The sequence below is a fragment of the Argentina silus genome (assembly GCF_951799395.1).
Source record: "Argentina silus genome assembly, chromosome: 2".
Taxonomy (NCBI): domain Eukaryota; kingdom Metazoa; phylum Chordata; class Actinopteri; order Argentiniformes; family Argentinidae; genus Argentina; species Argentina silus.
Window position 1 is genome coordinate 2924595 of NC_139656.1, and position 19586 is coordinate 2944180.

General features: G+C 41.9%; 3 protein-coding genes across 3 annotated transcripts; 1 reads left to right on the forward strand and 2 right to left on the reverse strand.

Moving 5' to 3' along the window:
- Positions 1 to 1280: 1280 nt before the first annotated feature.
- On the forward strand, positions 1281 to 2219 carry LOC310800983 (olfactory receptor 52D1-like; the record flags this gene model as incomplete). The annotated part of the gene is made up of 1 exon (XM_083664888.1): positions 1281 to 2219. One exon carries the CDS (start codon positions 1281 to 1283, stop codon positions 2217 to 2219), a length of 939 nt encoding a protein of 312 aa, XP_083521014.1.
- A 5543-nt stretch (positions 2220 to 7762) lies between these two features.
- Positions 7763 to 8701, reverse strand: LOC310821832 (olfactory receptor 51I2-like; the record flags this gene model as incomplete). The annotated part of the gene is made up of 1 exon (XM_083694074.1): positions 7763 to 8701. The coding sequence occupies one exon, from the start codon at positions 8699 to 8701 to the stop codon at positions 7763 to 7765; it is 939 nt and encodes a 312-aa protein (XP_083550200.1).
- A 7583-nt stretch (positions 8702 to 16284) lies between these two features.
- On the reverse strand, positions 16285 to 17223 carry LOC310800984 (olfactory receptor 51E2-like; the record flags this gene model as incomplete). The annotated part of the gene is made up of 1 exon (XM_083664889.1): positions 16285 to 17223. The coding sequence occupies one exon, from the start codon at positions 17221 to 17223 to the stop codon at positions 16285 to 16287; it is 939 nt and encodes a 312-aa protein (XP_083521015.1).
- Positions 17224 to 19586: the final 2363 nt, after the last annotated feature.

Below are 19586 nucleotides of genomic sequence, written 5' to 3' on the forward strand. Positions count from 1 at the left end.
GAGCAGGGATGCATTTGCCCTGATTACAAACATTTGGAACAGCATAGTATTGATCTAATTCAATGATTACACTCATACGCACTCAATGTCAACAAATGGAGGTCTCCAAAAGTCACTCTGGGTACTTTGGTTAGTAATGAGGGCTCAGGGCTTCTAGTGTTAAACCTAATCCTAGACTAAAAGGCATCTTCATTGGAGGTCATCCATTGGATGTGTGATTTAGTCTCTATATGTACATATTACAATGAGTGTGTGGGGAGCAGTAGGTTTTTACCAAACTTGGATTGAGCCCCCAGGTACAGCTGACATCATTGTCATGACTCATGCCTCCCATGTTTACTCCCATGTCAAATTGAAGACTCGTCATCAGGTTTGGGGTTACAAATAAAAGTGTGGCTGCATGTGCAGTCAGAGTGGAGGGGTGGGAGAGCACTCAGGCATCTCAGTGGAAGACTGAGAAAACTACTCACATTCTCTGCTGGTTTGGTACTTGTTATTCTTGGTGTGTCTTAGTATGTATTGTTATGTCTATTTTGCATTTTAGCTGACATACTATTTTGTTGTTTTTGGTTACCTAACCCCTCTAGCAATAATGATAAGTATATAAAGTACAACCCTTCTAGCAATAATGATAAGTATAAGCATAATAATAATAAGCATAATAATAATGCTAACAATAATAATCATGCATTTTATTTGTAAAGCGCTTTCTTACACAAAAAAAGGCAAGAAAAATATATAACATGAATGAAATTGTGAAATGATAAATAATGTCTTGCTAAGTATTTGTATGGTAAGTCAGTCTCGTCGAGATGCTACATGAAAGATTATATTGATAGAGTATGTACTTGATCATTTAATAGTATTTACAATGCAAAATGATGTGCTACCTTTTTTCTTTTCTCTTGATACATGAATTATTTTGATTAATTAATATTCTCTTTAATTATTTGAAGGTTTTATCATAGTTTGGTGAAGTTGTCATTACACAGTCAGCTATCAGTATGTAAAATCAGGCCAGCTTAGCAAGCCAGTTCTACGGTGTGGTAGAGTAGAAAACTGCTCCCATTTAGCCCCCCAAAAACGAATCCCTGATTGTGGCTACACAATGATCCATTATATTATTATTATATATTTTACTTGTTTGGCTGTACTTTTGCTCAAACTGTCAAATAAAACATGCTTGATCAGTTGTAAAGTACCTCAATTCAATAAGTTTCTTGAAGAGGACATTTTTATCTTATCCCCACTCCTTTAGGCTCTGTGACAGAGAACCCTAGATGGAGAACCAAACATTTGGCCAGCACGTTCTACACCTGGAGGGGTTAAAGGTCACCAACCAGTCTTCCTACCCAGCCTTCATCATCCTCCTCATCATCTACATCTTCACCATGGTGTCAAACATCGGACTTGTGGTGCTGATCTCCATGGAGAGGAGCCTGCACCAGCCCATGTACCTCCTCCTCTGCAACATGCCTGTCAATGATGCTCTGGGATCCACCGTCATCGTGCCTCGCATTCTCAGTGACATTTTCAAAGACAGTGCAGACCGGTATATTAACTACAGCGAGTGTGCCTTCCAAGCATTCTGTGCCCACTATTTTGGCATGTCCACGCATACGATACTGATGATCATGGCCTTTGACAGGTACGTAGCCATCTGCAACCCTCTGCGGTACACTTCAATCATGAACCACAGAATGGTGGTCACACTAACTACGTGCGCCTGGGCGGCAGGCTTGCTCCTTATTGGGATCCTTCTGGGACTCAGTATCCGCCTGTCACATTGCAGAGTGAGGATTGCCAACCCTTTCTGTGACAACGCCTCGCTTTTCAAGCTCTCCTGCGAGAACTTGATGATCAACAACATCTATGGCTTGTTTATTACTGTGCTCCTCCTGGGCTCCTCCATGGGGTTTGTGACGATGACCTATCTGAAAATCACTATTGTATGTTTGAGGAGTAAGAACAGGGTGTTGAACAACAGAGCCCTGCAGACCTGCACCACACACCTGGCCGTGTATGTCATCATGCTGGTGTCAGGCTTCACCATTATCCTCCTGCACCGGTTTCCTCAGTGGTCTGACCAAAGGAAACTAGCATCCATTATGTTTCACGTGGTTCCGCCTGCACTCAATCCTGTCATCTATGGTCTGCAAACCAAAGAGATCAGAGAGAGGATCTTCCACATGTTTCATAACAATAAAGTGACTGTATGATGATGGCTGAAGTTTGCGGAAATACCAATAAAATGTTTGAAATGTGTTATCCAGCTTGGCCCAGGGCTTTTCTGAGAATAGGCGCCTAATAAAAACATGCCCAAAGAAAATAGACTGTTGGTTCATAATTCCACATGCTTGATCCTAGTATCGAAATAAAGGCGACACCTGTACATGTATGTATTGCACAGTGTGAGGAATCCTCCTCACTCCTGCTGCTTCCTCCACTGGCCACCAGTGGCCGCCAGAGACTCCTCATTGTTTCCCTTAATTCACCTTATTTAGTTAATTGGCTACACCAAGTTATCTGACCAGCATATAAGCCTGGCTCAATTGTTACTTTGTGTTCAGTCCTGAGCCTTCACTGCTGTATGTATCTGTATTACCTGAGTTTCCTAGAAAAGTACCTACGTTTTGGATTATTGCAAACCTTGACTCCTGTGTTATTGCTGCACTTGGGTCCACACCACTCCACCCCGTTACACACAGCCAGAGCAGCAGTAGAAGAAGTAGACAGAAATATAATTTTTGATCTTGATTTTAGTTTTTTTGTAAATGTATGAAGAGGATCTATCCCACAACATGTCAGACTAGCTAGCTATACACATAAGATGCTTTTTAGTCCATTCATTATATAGTAAAAACTAAAATAAGAGTTGTGATGTAGAATACAATACAGCCCCAATAACATATTTTTTTTGTCATTCTAGTTAGTGTAATTGGCTAACTGACTATAATGAATTCTCTTCACTGCTGACTTACTGAGTCCAAGTAACGGTTGCTCAGCAACTGCAAATGAACAATTTTACAGAGTATATCATATTGTGAATGTAAGCCCTCTTTTGAGCTTTTCTAAAAGCATATGGAAAGTGATCTTCTATTTCTGATTACATCTAGCGGCAGTTTATACCCAGGCTGACTGAATGTGACTAACTCTGACTAACATGGCCACCTCATGAATGAAGTCAAGTAAGGTGTGTAATGTTCCGACCATGCGTCCCTGGCAAACGATCCTTCCACAAACTGTTAAGGAAATAATTATACCATAAAAAACATAGATTATAGAGCTGCATTAACAAGCTCAGAAGTGAAAATGTTCTCTTCAGTATTCATTCATCCATCGATTAGGACATAATACTGTAGGGTTGCTCTGTGTACTGTAGACTGTTTGTCTTATGAAAGAATAACCAGTAAAATGTTAACCCCTTTTTATGTGACAATATGAAGCTATTCATTAAAAGTTAATAGGATCCGCTCATTGTTACTGCTGGGCACTGCTTGGACTGCAGTCTCAGTCCCATCACTAGCAGAAGTTGACCCTATAGGTTTCTGTAAATCTGTCATGTATTACTATCAGTAAGTTTAATAAAGAGTCAGTAGGTTTTAATAAAGAATTCAGCATATCAATATATTATCTTTATTTGCGGCATTCAGGAGACATTCACTGACACCTTCAAAGTCTGGATTGAGCAACATTTTAAGGCCATCAGGAATCAGGGCTAAAAATGCTCCTTTATATAAGCTCCCCTGTATGGATGAATAGAGCATTTCAACTGTACAGTAAAATACATGACAGATATACAGATGCCAGAGTCAACTTCGGCTACCCTATGAAGTGTATTTGTGTTAATTTTCAATCACACAATGAGCAAGATACAGTTGCAAGGGGGTTTGGGCGAGAACTGGCATTTTGCTGGCACATTTGGCTTAGTCCTGACAATGTTAGGTGTCATATAGGCTAAATCAGGCCAGACAAGGGTAGATCTGCATTAGGGAAAAATTGCCATTTGCATATGGGACAACTTTGGTATGAGGTATGTGCCCCTAACAAGTTTATTTTGTTGCTGGGCCAATTTTAGTGTTCAAGATGCCAGGCTGGTGGAGGGTTGGCAAGTTCCATCGTGGGCCAGCTCTGGCATGAAGTATATGGCCCTAATAAATTCCTAGTATATAATAATAGTAGCTGGGCCACATTTGACAATTAATTGGTGTTAGAGAGATTTGGAAAAAAAAAGAGATTTGGGAATCAAGGATGGGGCCAAATTTGGCATGGGGCCAAATCTAGTGTATGGCCCTAATATTGTACTGAGTTGGTTGAACCTCTTCTAAAATCGGTGGGAATGAATAGTTAGGTGGCATCAGGCAGGAGGCATGTGGCCCAAACATAGTTAGGTGAGCCAGAAATATTTGAAAATGGGTGGGATACAATGATTGAGCAGGATCTGCCGGGCTTTATGCTGGGCATACACAACACAATTTCAAACATTTTAAAGGGATAGTTCACCCAAATTACAAATTCACATATTTGGTACCGTGCCCTCTAGAATTATTGGAAAGAGGAAGCATGTTGTCTTCTTTTAGCTCTATACTTTACTCTAACAGTTTGGATTTGGAATCAAACACATTATGTTATGAGTTTAAAGTAGAGATTCTCAGCTTTAATTCGATGTTTTCTTTTTTCAGCATTTTCACCATTTCAAAATTACATCCCTTTTATACATAGTCCCCCTATTTCAGGGAACTAGTAGTATTGGAAAATTGGCTTGACAGGTGTTTCTTCTTAATCAGGTGTGTTCTGTCCAGGGATGGAACTTAGAGATTTTTGGCACTGGCCAGCCTGGCTAGTAGACAGGAATTGGTAGTAGCCTGGCTAAGATGTTACTAGCCCAGCTTATGTAGTCGTATATGCGAGGTGGACACATATAGGTCTATATCTGCTAGGTGAGCGCACAGCAGATATAGACCTGTATTTGTTTTCAAATGGGAAAGACTTATTATTATCAGAATAAGTCAAGAGTCAGAGAAAGGCATTCAAAAATCTTGGCAAAGCACTCTTTCTTTGATAATTTATGTAGATACATACTCATTTATTTCACTAGTACAGAGTACAATGTTCCAGGAATGTTTTACAATTTTTAAATTAGGTTGGAACAGAAACAGTGTAACAAGTTTGGCAAATAACAAGGTGAGCAAAAACTAAAACCAAAAGCTAGCCCTTTTTCCCTGCTGCTTTACAAGCAGAGCACCACATCATTTCACCACCAGTACAGAGCCAGCCTCCCTTCCTTTCCTCCATGTCGTCAAGAACGACCTCTCCCTTTTCTTTTCATACTCTTTCTTTTTCTGCCTATTTGCTGCTAGCTAACGTTATCTTACGATGATGACAACACAGCTGTCAAACACAACAACGTTCACTTGACAACCAAACTAAGCTTGTGTGCATTTGCTGGCTGTCGCAAAGGCAGAGGAGCGATGATAATGTTCTACTCGCAAGTCATCAATCAACTAGCTAGCTATGAACACTGTCGCCAGCCCAGTAGCCATAACTAGCCTGCCCACCCCAGAGCAGAAATTTTAATTTTAAGATGGAGTTGTTTAATACATGTACAAATCACTGAAGTTCGCCAAACACCATAAAATGTGTTTCCCTCTGACTTTGCAAAATATCTAGGATTCAAACACAGGAAAATCACTCCACTTGGCCTCAGGCGAATGCTGAGGCGGAGCATTTCATGCACACTCTTGAGAAAGCCATCCCACATGGCGCGGCTTCGATGGAAACAGGTACTGTACACCTTCCTTCGTAACTATCGTGCTACACCACACTGCTCAACAGCCTCCAGCTGATGTGCTCTTCGGCAGGCTAATGAGGATCAAGCTACCTGGCCGTCTCATCAACAGACAGACTGATGACACACTCGCTGTGCCAACGCTGCAGCCAAACAGAAGATGAACGAGTATGGTGACAAGAGACTCTGTTCTGAAGTGGGTGACACAGTTCTCTGTCGTCAAAGAAAGGAAGGGAAACTCTCTACTCCATTCAATCCAACACCATACCAGGTGGTAGCAATCAAAGGACCCATGGTCACAGCAGCTCACAACAACCATGTCATTACCAGAAACTCCTTTCACTTCCAAGTCATAAAACTGCCTTGCACAAACCACACAACATGGCAAGCAGAATGGGTAATACTGACCATGGCATGGACCAGATAGCAGAGCACATAGAACCAACCCGTGTTCCCCCAGAACCTCCTTCTCCTGTCAGGAGGTACCCTGTCTGAGAGAATAGGGGTCCACCAGCACATCTTAATGACTTTGAAAAGTAACCTCTGACTGGTTGACAGTCATACAGTTCAAAATACTTTGTTTATATTTTAATCCCCAAAGGAAAGGAGGGTTGTTATGTTCTTGATATTGCCCGCCCTGATAGCAATGGGCGTAGGTTGTTAACTGGTAATTGTTAATGGGTTTTTGACTTCATTTATGGAACTCAGGAAGTTGGCTCTGGGACTGAATGTGCGAGAAGCACATTGTATGTTGTGTTTAATAAAGCACTTCTGTTAACAATCAATTGTGATTGTTGATTAAAAGCTAAACATTACGGGTATAAACTGCTGCTAGATGTTATCAAAAATAGCCAGATCACTTTCCATATATTTTAGGGAAGCTCAAAACAGCAACAGCATTGTATTTACTAAATTATATACTCAAAACGCAAAATAGTTCATTTACTGTTGCTGAGCAACCTTTAACTAGTTACTTGGAAACTGACTGACTCAGTAAGGCAAATAATTTGCCACTACTGTATAAGTCACTAGTGACTATAGTCAGAAAGCTAACTATACTAACTAGACTGACTGACAAATAACTGTAAATATGTATTCTACATCACAAATCGGGGGGTTTTTCTGTGTAATTAATGGAGTAAAAACCATGTTATGTGCATAAGTAGCCAATCTGACATGTTATATATGACAGGTATATACTGTAAAGCGAAAATCTAAAATTACTGTTGCCTTTCTATCATCTCGAACCAGTCTGGCCATTCTGGTCTGACCTCTGGCATCAACAAGGCATTTTTGCCCAGAGAACTGCCGCTCACTGGATATTTTCTCTTTTTCGGACCATCCTATATAAACCCTAGAGATGGTTGTGCGTGAAAATCCCAGTAGATCAGCAGTTTCTGAAATACTCAGACCAGCCCGTCTGGCACCAACAACCATGCTACGTTCAAAGTCACTTAAATCACCTTTCATTCTGATGCTCGGTTTGAACTTCAGCAGGTCGTCTTGACTATGTCTACATGCCAAAATGCATTGAGTTGCTGCCATGTGATTGATTGATTAGATATTTGCGTTACGAAGCAGTTGAACAGGTGTACCTAATAAAGTGGCCGGTGAGTGTAATATTCAGTGCTAGCAAGTTTTTTTTTAACCAGAGCCATAAAATTTGTTCACCAAGGATTTTTCCTATTCAATTTGAGGTCACAAATCGATGAAGTGTCCCTTTAATGCTTCTGTGTACATGTATAAACAACTTTTCTAAAAGTTACATGAATACTGAATACATTTTGAGCCATGTTACTGAATACTGAATACAGTTACTGAATACATTTTCAAAATATTGTACCCAACCATTTTATGCTAGGATCAAGCATGTTGCCCTGGCATTGTGAACCAACAGTCTGTCTTTGAGGCTGATATTCTCACTAAAGGCCCTGGACCAAGCTGGATAAGACATTTCAAACATTACTTCAATCATCAAATAGTCACTTTATTCTTATGAAACATGTGAAAAATTCTTTGTCTGATCTCTTTGATCTGCAGGCCATAGATGAGAGGATTGAGTGCAGGCGGAACCACATTAAACATCATGGAGGCCAATTTCCTATGGTCAGACCACTGAGGAAACCGGTGCAGGAAGACAATGGTGAAGCCTGACACCAGCATGATGACATACACGGCCAGGTGTGTGGTGCATGTCTGCAAGGCTTTGCTGTTCAACACCCTGTTCTTATTCCTTAAGCACGCCATTGTGATCTTCAGGTAGGTCAGCGTCAAGCTCCCCATGGAGGCACTAAAGACGAGCACGGTGATAAACAGGCCGTAGATGTTGTTGATGAGCAGGCTCTCGCAGGAGAGCTTGAAAAGTGAGGCGTTGTCACAGAAAGGGTTGACGATCCTCGCCCTGCAGCGTGACAGGCGGATGCTGAGGACTATAAGAATGAAAATTAAAGTGAAGGCCACCCCCCAGGCAGCCACAATTAGTGTGACCACCGTTCTGTTGTTCATGATTGTAGCGTACCGCAGGGGGTTGCAGATGGCCACGTACCTGTCAAAGGCCATGATCATAAGTATTGTGTGCGAGCAGGTGCCGAAGAAATGGCCAAAGAATGCCTGGACGGCACACTCTATGTAGTTGATATACCGGTCTGCGCTGTCTATGAAAATGTCACTGAGAATTCGAGGCAAAATGGTAGTAGACGACAGAGCATCATTGAGCGGCAGGTTGCAGAGGAGGAGGTACATGGGCTGGTGCAGGCTCCTCTCCATGGAGATCAGCGCTATGATGGTGACGTTAGACACCATGGTGAAGATATAGATGAAAAGGAGGATGATGAAGGCAGGGTAGGAGGACTGGTGGGTGACCTTTAACCCCTCCAGTTGTAGAATGTACTCATTGTATGTGTAGTTCTCCATCTGAAGGGGGTCTCAGAGCCTAAAGGAGAGGGAAGAAGATGTGGAAAAAATTACCTCAAGAAACATACTGTGTAATAATGATTATTACATACAATGAAAATAATATTCGTTAATATACTGTAAGAGAGACTGAAATACCAAACTAACAGAGAAGGTGAGTTAGCCTCGCAAGCTTCCTCAGTGCTCTCCCACCCCTCCACTCTGACTGCAAAAACAGCAACAGCCTTTTATTTAAAACTCCAAACATGATGACAAGTCCTGTATATTCTCTGTAACATGTAAACATGGGAGTCATAACAATGATGTCACTCGTCCTTGGGGAAATATAACTTTGGGAAAAACAACCTGAGACAACCAGGCTAAGTAGTGTACTGTCACTCATAAAGGAGCTACACATGAAATATGGCTCCCCTGTGGCCACAAGTCAAAATTGTTGGATTTGTTTATACTAGCCATTGGTACTAGATTGCTTCCATCACGAAATTGGCTATCCAGACCATTGAGATAAGATCCTGACATGTCAATAATAAATAATTGCCAGGGATAGTTTTGATTTGCCTAATTTCTGTATCAAGCAACAATATCACAACAGAGTGGCCATACTGGCCAGGATAAATCAATATGCTAGTTGCAATATGCAATATGCTGGTTCGATCCCCGCTCCAGGAGGGATCTGGATGTGAGCTGGTGACTGGAGGGTTGCTGGCATCATATCCAGTTTTAGTTTAAGTTATTGTGCAAAAAGACCCATTCCAACAATTGATGTGAATTGATTGCATGGCAAATAAACAGTCTTTCTTTCTTTCAAGACATTGGTGGGGAGTTATTACTTTGAAACACTATCGTTCCACAATCCCTGCAGGTCGTTATACAGCATGCTGTAGTACAGTGAAAATGTGTAGGTCCTTTAAGAATGACAAATGTTATCAAGGTCCGTTTCAACAAAACCTGATATAGTGCCATTTTAGCTGGGCCTCATGTGAGTGAGTATCGCCACCTACAGGTCAAATCCCATAGACTTTAAATGTTCGTTGACTTAATATGGAAGATTTAGGGCCGGTTTCACAGACTAGGCTTAAGCCTCCAAACCCTGTTGTTCTCACGGTCTGCAAAATGTTTGATTAGCTGATCGGTCTTGGATTGAACTAGACGGAACAATAAGAGATGTGCTCGTAATTTCATTGAATGTTACATTCCAAATTTTTTTCATTTTGCAGAGATGAGTTGTTGCCTATGCTAGCCTGCAATATTGAATGAAATTTAAGAAAAGCTGAAGGTACACTGAATTCAGTTTTTTTGGAGCTCCACCCAAGACATTTCATTGGTTTAACATGTCCTGATTGTGTCACTCATTTCATATGGGTTTCCACCCCTTTGTATCTACTTTCTGCAAAGGATTTCCCCAGGCTTTCCGAACTAGCAAAGCATGTCTTAAGGAGGTTAAGGATAGCCTAACTTAATTAGCTCGAAAGCTGGGTTTTTTGGGGTTTTTTTTTTTAAATGTGTCCTTTTAACACGATACAATCACTGGTTTTCTATGGTGAACTTTAAAATGCTACTGTTCTTTTAAGCTCCAAAACACTCCAAAACAACTTTAAAATATTGAAATCAAATGTACCTAATTTGCATTGATGCAGCTTTGTATAATGTTTAAAGAGCAAGTTTTTTGTTTTCAGTCAAATTGAATGGTGGTTGTAGCTGTTTTCCATCGTTGTGCAGTAAAATGTAGACAAGGGAAAAATCTGCAGTTGTCGTTGAAATTAATCAAGATTTGTAGCACAGCGCTCGCCATCAAAGATGATACATTTTTGTGTCTGTGGTGGTTGCTTGAACTCTTGTCTATCTAGACACACAGTCCATTTTGCCAGAGCAAGAAAAGTCTTATGTTTTAACCTCTTGGTGCCGCTAGAGACTCTAAAACGCCAAATTATGCAAATGTGTCAATTTCACTTTCAAAAGTGAATAATATGGTATTTTTTAGATTATCTACTGGACTAACACCAAACATCTCTGAACTCGGCAACTAGGCAATCCGACCCAATAACTAGGCAATCCAACCCAAAGCAACGCAGTCCGCAGACAATTGTGGGCCACATCTGGTCTCATGGTGGCACATATTAGATTAGATTAGATTAGATTCAACTTTATTGTCATTGTGCAGAGTACAAGTACAGAGACAACGAAATGCAGTTAGCGTCTAACCAGAAGTGCAAAATAGCAGAAAGTGCAATGAACAGTATTTACAGGTAGTGCAATATATGAGCAGTAAGTAGTGCAGTATAATATAAGTAGTGCAGTGTGAGCAGTATATGAGTAAGCATTAGCATTATAGCAGAGTAAATAAGTTACAGTATGAACAGTGTAGCAGCATATGAACTGTATAGTAATGCAGTCTAGCAGTATATATGTATTAACAGTACATGAGGTAGATAGCAGAATAAATATAAATATGGAATGCCGTATGAACAGTATAAACAGGTATGTACAGTATGTGCAGAGTATTAACAGTAGTATTAAGAAAAATATAAAGATATGTGCATTATGAACAGTATGAACAGTATGGACAGATATGTACAGAAGAGCAGTGGTATTGAGTAAGAGCAGGGGAGGGGAGTGACAGTGCAATTGTCCGGGTGGGGGGGGGGGGTTGCAGGGGTTGCAGGGGTAGTAGGTTGTCAGGTAGGTGCAGTGTTCGAGTTCAGCAGGGTGACAGCCGCAGGGAAGAAGCTGCCTCTGAACCTGCTGGTTCGGGTGCGGAGAGACCTGTAGCGCCTCCCGGAGGGGAGTGGGGTGAAAAGTCTGTGGTTGGGGTGAGAAATGTCCTTGACGATGCTGCGTGCCTTACGCAAGCATCGTTTGCCCTGGACAGCTTCGATGGAGGGGAGTGAGGAACCGGTGATGCGTTGGGCAGTTTTCACCACCCTCTGCAGTGCTTTCCGGTCAGATGCCGAGCAGTTGCCATACCACACTGTGACACAGTTGGTAAGTATACTCTCAATGGTGCAGCGGTAGAAGTTCACCAGGATCTGAGGAGACAGATGTACCTTCTTTAGTCTCCTCAGGAAGAAGAGACACTGGTGAGCCTTCTTTATCAGGGTGGAGGTGTTGAGGGTCCAGGAGAGGTCCTCAGAGATGTGGACACCCAGAAACTTGAAGCTGGTGACTCGCTCCAACTCAGTCCCGTTGATGAGGATGGGGGTGTGTGCGCCAGCTTTAGACTTCCTGAAGTCCACAATGAGCTCTTTGGTCTTCCTGGTGTTGAGAGCCAGGTTATTTTCGTTGCACCACACTGTTAGGTGCTGGACCTCCTCCCTGTAGGCCGACTCATTGTTGTTGCTGATGAGACCGATCACCGTTGTGTCGTCTGCAAACTTAACAATGGTGTTTGAGCCATGTACAGGTGTGCAGTCGTAGGTGAAGAGGGAGTAAAGGAGGGGGCTCAGCACACAGCCTTGTGGAACGCCGGTGTTCAGGGTGAGGGTTGAGGAGGTGTGGTTGTGAAGCCTAACAGACTGCGGCCTGTTGGTTAGGAAGTCCAGAATCCAGTTGCAGAGGGAGGAGTTGATGCCCAGTTGCCTGAGTTTGGAGATCAGTTTGGAGGGGATGATGGTGTTGAATGCTGAACTGAAGTCAATAAACAGCATTCTCACATAAGAGTTAGTCTTGTCGAGGTGGGACAGGGCGGAGTGAAGTGCCGTTGAAATGGCATCCTCTGTACTCCTGTTCTGCCGGTAGGCGAATTGAAAGGGGTCCAGTGTGGGTGGTAGGCAGGTCTTGAGTTGAGCTAAGACCAGCCTCTCGAAGCACTTCATGATGATGGGCGTGAGTGCCACTGGTCGGAAGTCATTTAAGCTCGTTGCAGTGGAGTGTTTTGGCACCGGCACGATGGAGGTGGTTTTGAAGCACGCGGGGACAGCTGCTTGGGCTAGGGACAGGTTGAATATGTCAGTCCAAACCTTAGTCAGCTGCACAGCGCAGGCCCTGAGGACGCGTCCGGGGATCCCATCAGGACCAGCAGCCTTGCGTGCGTTAGTCCTGCTCAGTGCCGCACACACGTCAGTGGGAGATAGAGTGAGGGGCTGGTGTTCCGCAGGGAGCACAGCCTTGATGGCCACCTCCTTGTTGTCCCTGTCAAAGCGGCCATAGAAGTGGTTCAGCTCATCAGGGAGGGAGGCGTCAACGGAGAGGGATGAGGTGTTAGTTGGTTTATAGTCTGTGATGGCCTGGATGCCCTGCCACATGCGTCGGGGGTCAGAGTTGTTCCTGAAGTGATCCTCTATCCTCAGCTTGTGGTTGTGCTTGGCCTTTTTGATGCCCCTCTGCAGATTAGCCCTGGATGAGCTATAGGCCCGAGCATCCCCTGATCTGAAGGCAATGTCGCGTGCCTTCAGCAGGAGTCGGACCTCACTGTTCATCCATGGCTTCTGATTAGGGAAAGTGGTGATCCGCTTGAGTGTGGTGACACTGTTGATGTTAGAATTGATGTAATCCAAAACAGAGGAGGCATATGAATCAATGTCCGTGTGGGAGTCATGGGTGGCCTGAGTGGCAAACACACCCCAGTCAGTGTTTCCAAAACGCTGCTGGAGTGCCAGAAACGGCAAGTATTACATGTGCCAGACCTGGTCCAAATGTTGTGGGCCAGCCCTGGCTGAGAGTTGGCAATTTGGCGGCCAGCTCTGGTATGAGGAATGTGGCCCTGATACGTTTGTGTAGCTACTGGGTGATCTTTGGTCTGAGTATGGTTGGGACCTTGGCCACATCCACGTGCTGGCCAAGGTCTGGCCTTTTCTTGGCAAAAATAAAGCTTGGGAATGACAGCCAGAGCCCACTTCTGGCCCAGAGAACAAAGTCGTACTTCGGGCCACATCCGGATGCCGGTAGAAAACAGACGTGGGCCACATCTGGGCCTTAATTTCTCTGCTGACTGGGAATTTCTCCAGGCATCCGGATGTGGCCCGAAGTACGACTTTGTTCTCTGGGCCAGAAGTGGGCCGGCTAATCTTTGCCATGAAAAGGCCAGACCTTTGCCGGAATGTGCATATGGTCCAGGTACCACTTTGTTGGGCCAGAAGTGAATTGACTTGGCCGTCATACCTGAACCGGATCTTTGCCATGAAACGCCAGACCTTGGCCGGTATGTGGCCCAGTTATCACTTGATAAATGGTCCAGATATGGGCCAGGTCTGGTTGCTTAAGGCTTAGATGTGGTAACCATATATGGCCCATTTCTGGGTCATAATTCCATGTGGTAACTGGGCCACATCCACATGTTGGCTAAGATTTGGCATTTTCATGGTGAGCATTTGGCTTAGGTTGGCAACCAGAGCCAGTCCACTTCTGGCACAGGGAACAAAGTTCAATATTCATCAATGTTGTGGCCCAGGTTTGTCCTATTTGTGGCAATGGCCTGGCTTAGTAATGGAAATTAGACCTGGCCCACTTCTGGACCATCATTCTAAGTGGTTACTGGGCCACATCCACATGCCAAGATGTTGCCTTTTCATGGTGATGATTGGGTTTATGGGGCAAATCCACCAGATCCGATTTTGGAAGGGGATATATCGCCTCCATTCATTTTCTTTGGAAGGCACAAGAGCTGATGTGCAGTGCATGACGGGATCGTGGGCAAGCGAAATAGGCTGGGCGGCACGATGAAAACTGTTGAATCTGGCTGAATATTATTTAAATTAGGGCAAACTTTTTCAGAGCGATGACCAATCAAGTGAGGGCTTCAGTCTAGTCTGACCGGTATCCATTTGAGAAATATTTGTACTTATATTTGTACTTACAAATGACAATTGATATAGAATATGATCCGATATTTGCGCGCCTGCCTCATATACCCCTTTTTGATATTTTATTTGTAGTACATAGGGTAGGCTATTTATTTTAAATACACTATTATTATGCATTAAATAAATTAAATCAACAATGTATTTACATGTTATAAAGACATGCAAACTTTGATTGCACAGCGCATACCTACAAAACTCGATCACGGCTTTTCACGCCCCACTTCAGGCTACATCTTAACTGTCCCTCCTAAAGACCTCTTCATCCCCACTACCCCCTGTACAGTTTCTCTACTGTAAATAAATTCAAAAAAGTAATTCTTCCTTCTTCTAGGATTGTGACTGCCAACAGCCCCTGGTCCTAGTATGGATTACGTTTTCTTATGATGACTGATGGATAGATGATTCACTTACTTAGACAAATGTATTTGTTGTAAGTCGCTTTGGATAAAGGCATCTGCTAAATGCCAAAAATGTAAAATAGTTAACTGAGAACATATACTCTCATTTGCAGCAACCACCTGAATGAGCCAATTGGAAGCTGGGGTTGACTAGATGGCCATGATCGTATGAGGGCCAGATGGGCCTTTAGCCAGGGCTCCAATGTTAACACACCTGCTGTTATGATAAATGCAATGGGATCTTTAAGATCAACAGGGAGTCAGAACCTTGGGTTCACGTCTCATCTGAGAGATGGCACTGTTTTTGCAGGATAATGTTATAAGAATGATAATGTTATATCAGTGGGATTAGGGCACCCTACTGGCCTTTTAACACCATTTCCAACAACCTGGTCTGACATTTAGGATCGATTTGGCCCAAAGCCATGCTTAACTTCAGAAATAATTGTCAAGGCAGCACTTAAATAAATAAAAATTTGGGTCTGTCAGAAAGCAAAAATAAATAATGCTCCATAGAATGAAAATAATATAAATTGAAGAGTAAAATATCAAACTAACTTTGATCAGGTTCCTCAGTCTTCCACTAGATTCCTGGGTGCTCTCCCACCCCTCCATTCTGACTGCACAAACAGGAACACTGTCTTTTATCTACAACCCCTAACGTGACGACAAGTCATGTACATCCTCTGTAACATTTGAGTCATGACAGTGATGTCAGTGGTCCTTGAGGAAATATAGATTTGGGAAAAACAACTTTAGGCAAACAGGCTAACTAGCGGGCTGTCACTAATTTGGGCAACCGTACAATTTTCAAGAGATTCAGTAAAATTCTATTCCTAACATCTAGGCATGTCATATCTTCCTGAGCAGTTTTGTTCCTCTCCATTAGCTCAGTTTGTAATGACAACCTGATCCACATACTGTGTAATTGATTCCTATGCAAATCAGAGACCCAATAAAAAAAGATATTAATTCCAAAATTACATGAACTATTATCATTGCATTAAGATAGACTCAGATTTCGTTGTTGATGATATTTTTGCATTTTAGCTATTTCTGACACATTGTGGGAGAGATCCTGTTTATTCATTACCAATAACAATATATTTTACTCTCACAGACAGAAGTCATATAGCTCGCTGCTCTGCTTCATCTACTGCTGCTCTGGCTGTGTAATACATACATTGTTAGAGACCTCTCAACTGGACACAGGTGTCACCTTTATTTTTATACTAGGATTAAACATGTAGCATTGTGAACCAACAATCTATTTTCTTTAGGCTTATTTTTATTTGGCAGATATTCTCAGAAAAGCCCTGGGCCAAGCTGGATAACACATAACACATTTTAAACATTTCATTTTTAATTCCCCAAACTTCAACCATCATCATACAGTCACTTTATTGTTCTGAAACATGTGGAAGATCCTCTGTCTGATCTCTTTGGACTGCAGGCCATAGATGACAGGATTGAGTGCAGGTGGAACCACGTAAAACATCATGGATGCCAGTTTCCTTTGGTCAGACCACTGAGGAAAGCGGTGCAGGATGACGAAGGCGAAGCCTGACACCAGCATGATGACATACACGGCTAGGTGTGTGGTGCAGGTCTGCAGGGCTCTGTTGTTCAACACCCTGTTCTTACTCCTCAAACACACCATAGTGATTTTCAGATAGGTCATCGTCACAAACCCCATGGAGGAGCCCAGGAGGAGCACAGTAATAAACAAGCCGTAGATGTTGTTGATATTCAGGTCCTCGCAGGAGAGCTTGAACAGTGAGGCGTTGTCACAGAAAGGGTGGAGGATCCTATCCCTGCAGCGTGTCAGGCGGATGCTGAGGCCTATAAGGATGAAAATTAAGATGAAGGCCGCCCCCCAGGCAGCCACAATTAGTGAGACCACCATTCTGTTGTTCATGATTGTAGCGTACCGCAGTGGGTTGCAGATGGCTACGTACCTGTCAAAGGCCATGATCATAAGTATTGTGTGGCAGCAGGTGGCGAAGAAATGGGCAAAGAAGGCTTGGGTGACACACATGCTGTAGCTGATATAGCGGTCTGCGCTGTCTATAAAAATGTCACTGATAATGCGTGGTATCGTTGTAGTAGATATCAGAGCATCATTGAGGGTCAGGCTGCAGAGGAGTAGGTACATAGGCTGATGCAGGATCCTCTCCATGGAGATCAGCACCACAAGGCCGATGTTAGACATCATGGTGAAGATGTAGACGGTGAGGAGGATGATGAAGGCAGAGTAGGAAGACTGGTGGGTTACCTTCAACCCCTCCAGGTGTAGAATGTGCTGGCTGAATGTTTGGTTCTCCATATGATGGGGTCTCAGAGCCGAAAGGAGAGGGGAGGAGAGAAAACTTTTTTTGTTTTAATTTTAAAAAATAAAATAAAATCATTGTTCATCATTGTTAAAGCCACAATCTGGGATTTGTTTTTCAGCAAAACTGCACCCCGCCAGTTGTTTTGGTATACAGCTGAGGAATGGGGCTGGGGAAATTCATATACACACTCTAGATTGTAAGGACCGAACATCCATGACATCCACATTATTTTGATGTACACTCACCGAACACTTTATTAGGAACACCTGTACACCTTCTCATGGTGGAGGTGGTGTAACGGTGTGGGGAATGTTTTCTTGGCACAATTTGGCACCGCTTATTTGAGTATTGTTGCTGACCATGTGCATCCCTTCATGGCCACAATTTACCCATCTTTTAATGGCTACTTCCAGCATGATAATGCACCATGTCACAAAGCAAAAGTCATCTCAAACTGGTTTCATGAACATGACAATGAGTTCAGTCTTCTTCAGTGGCCTTCCCAGTCACCGGATCTGAATCCAATAGAACACCTTTGGGATGTGGTAGAACGGGAAATTCACAGCTTGAAAGTGCACCTGAAAAATCTGCAGGAATTGCGGGATGGGATCATGTCATCATGGATCAGAATCTCAAAGGAATGTTTCCAACATCTTGTGGAATCAATGCCACGAAGAATTGAGGCTGTTTTGAGAGTTTTGAGACAGTATTAGTATAGTGTTCCTAATAAAGTGTTCAGTGAGTGTATAATGAATGACCCTTGACTAGATTCCTAGATCCCAGATTGTGCTTTCAACTAATTGAAGAAAAGATTAATTCTCTCTGAACAATAGATTAGCTTTCACATATAATTCGATAATTCCTACATAGCTGACTTACCATACAAAACAAATAATTAGCAAGACAGGACTTAAATAAATAAACAATTTTGGTCTGTTGCGCTTTACAATAAAACACATTATTATATTGATGATGATTATTATTATTGGAGGGAAATGCAAACAAAAACAACAAAAAAGAATGAAGAATGAGAGATAGAATGAAAATAATATTAATTGAAATAATAGTAAAAAATCAAACTAACTTTGATCAGATTCCTCAGTCTTCCACTCGATTCCTGGGTGCTCTCCCACCCCTCCATTCTGACTGCACAAACAGGAACACTGTCTTTTATCTAAAACCCCTAATGTCAACAAGTCATGTACCTCCTCTGTAACATGAAACATTTGAGTCATGACAATGATGTCAGTGGTCCTTGAGGAAATACAGATTTGGGAAAAACAACTTTACGCAAACAGGCTAACTAGCGGTCTGTCACTAATTTGGGCTACTGTACAGTTTGCAAAAACTTCAAGAGATTCAGTAATGTTGTATTCCTAACATCTAGGCATGTCATATCTTTTCTGAAACTGTTTCCAGGCAACAGTCTCAAAAGCAGCTCAAAGTGCTCCCCTCTTTTACTACTACACTAGGTGAAAGACCTCTTTTACTACTACACTAGGTGAAAGACCTCTTTTACTACTACACTAGGTGAAAGACCTCTTTTACTACTACACTAGGTGAAAGACCTCTTTTACGACACAGTAAAAGAAAGATTCTAGTTTGCTCTTTCGTATTTTCTACACTATTTGGTTGCAGCATTTCTTGGCTAGCTAGCCCACAGACCTGACTGTTGTTAGAAATTATTTTTATGAAAACAGTTGCATTATAATGCTCAATAGCAGACGAGTAAATAAAGCTATTCAGTTCTTTATTTAGGGTGATTAAAATAATTGTATTTGATATTTCATGGGCAAATCAATTGAATTAACTTGTTTTTTAATCATCTGATTCAGGAAACATTTATCTTTGGTAATCATTAACTTTTGATTGAAAAGTTGTTAATAATTGTATTTGATATTTCATGTGCAAATCAATTGAATTAACTTGTTATTTAATCATCTGATTCAGGAAACATTTATCTTTGGTAATCATTAACTTTTGATTGAAAAGTTGTTAATAATTGTATTTGATATTCCATATACAAATCAATTGAATTAATATGTTTTTTAATGATCTGATTCAGGAAATATTTATCTTTGATAATCATTAACTTTTGATTGAGAAGTTGTTGATAATTGTTATTGATATTCCATATGCAAATCAATTGAATTAATATGTTTTTTTAATCATCTGATACAGGGAACATTTGTTTAGTAATCATTAACTCTTGATTGAGAAGTGTTGGAAATCATTATTATAAGAAACAGTTTATTATTGCTATAGAAAATACATTATTGCAGTGTGTTAAATTTACTAATGTGATGGCCTGTTGATAAATGAGAGATGAATCAAGCATTAGTTCCATGTTGGATTA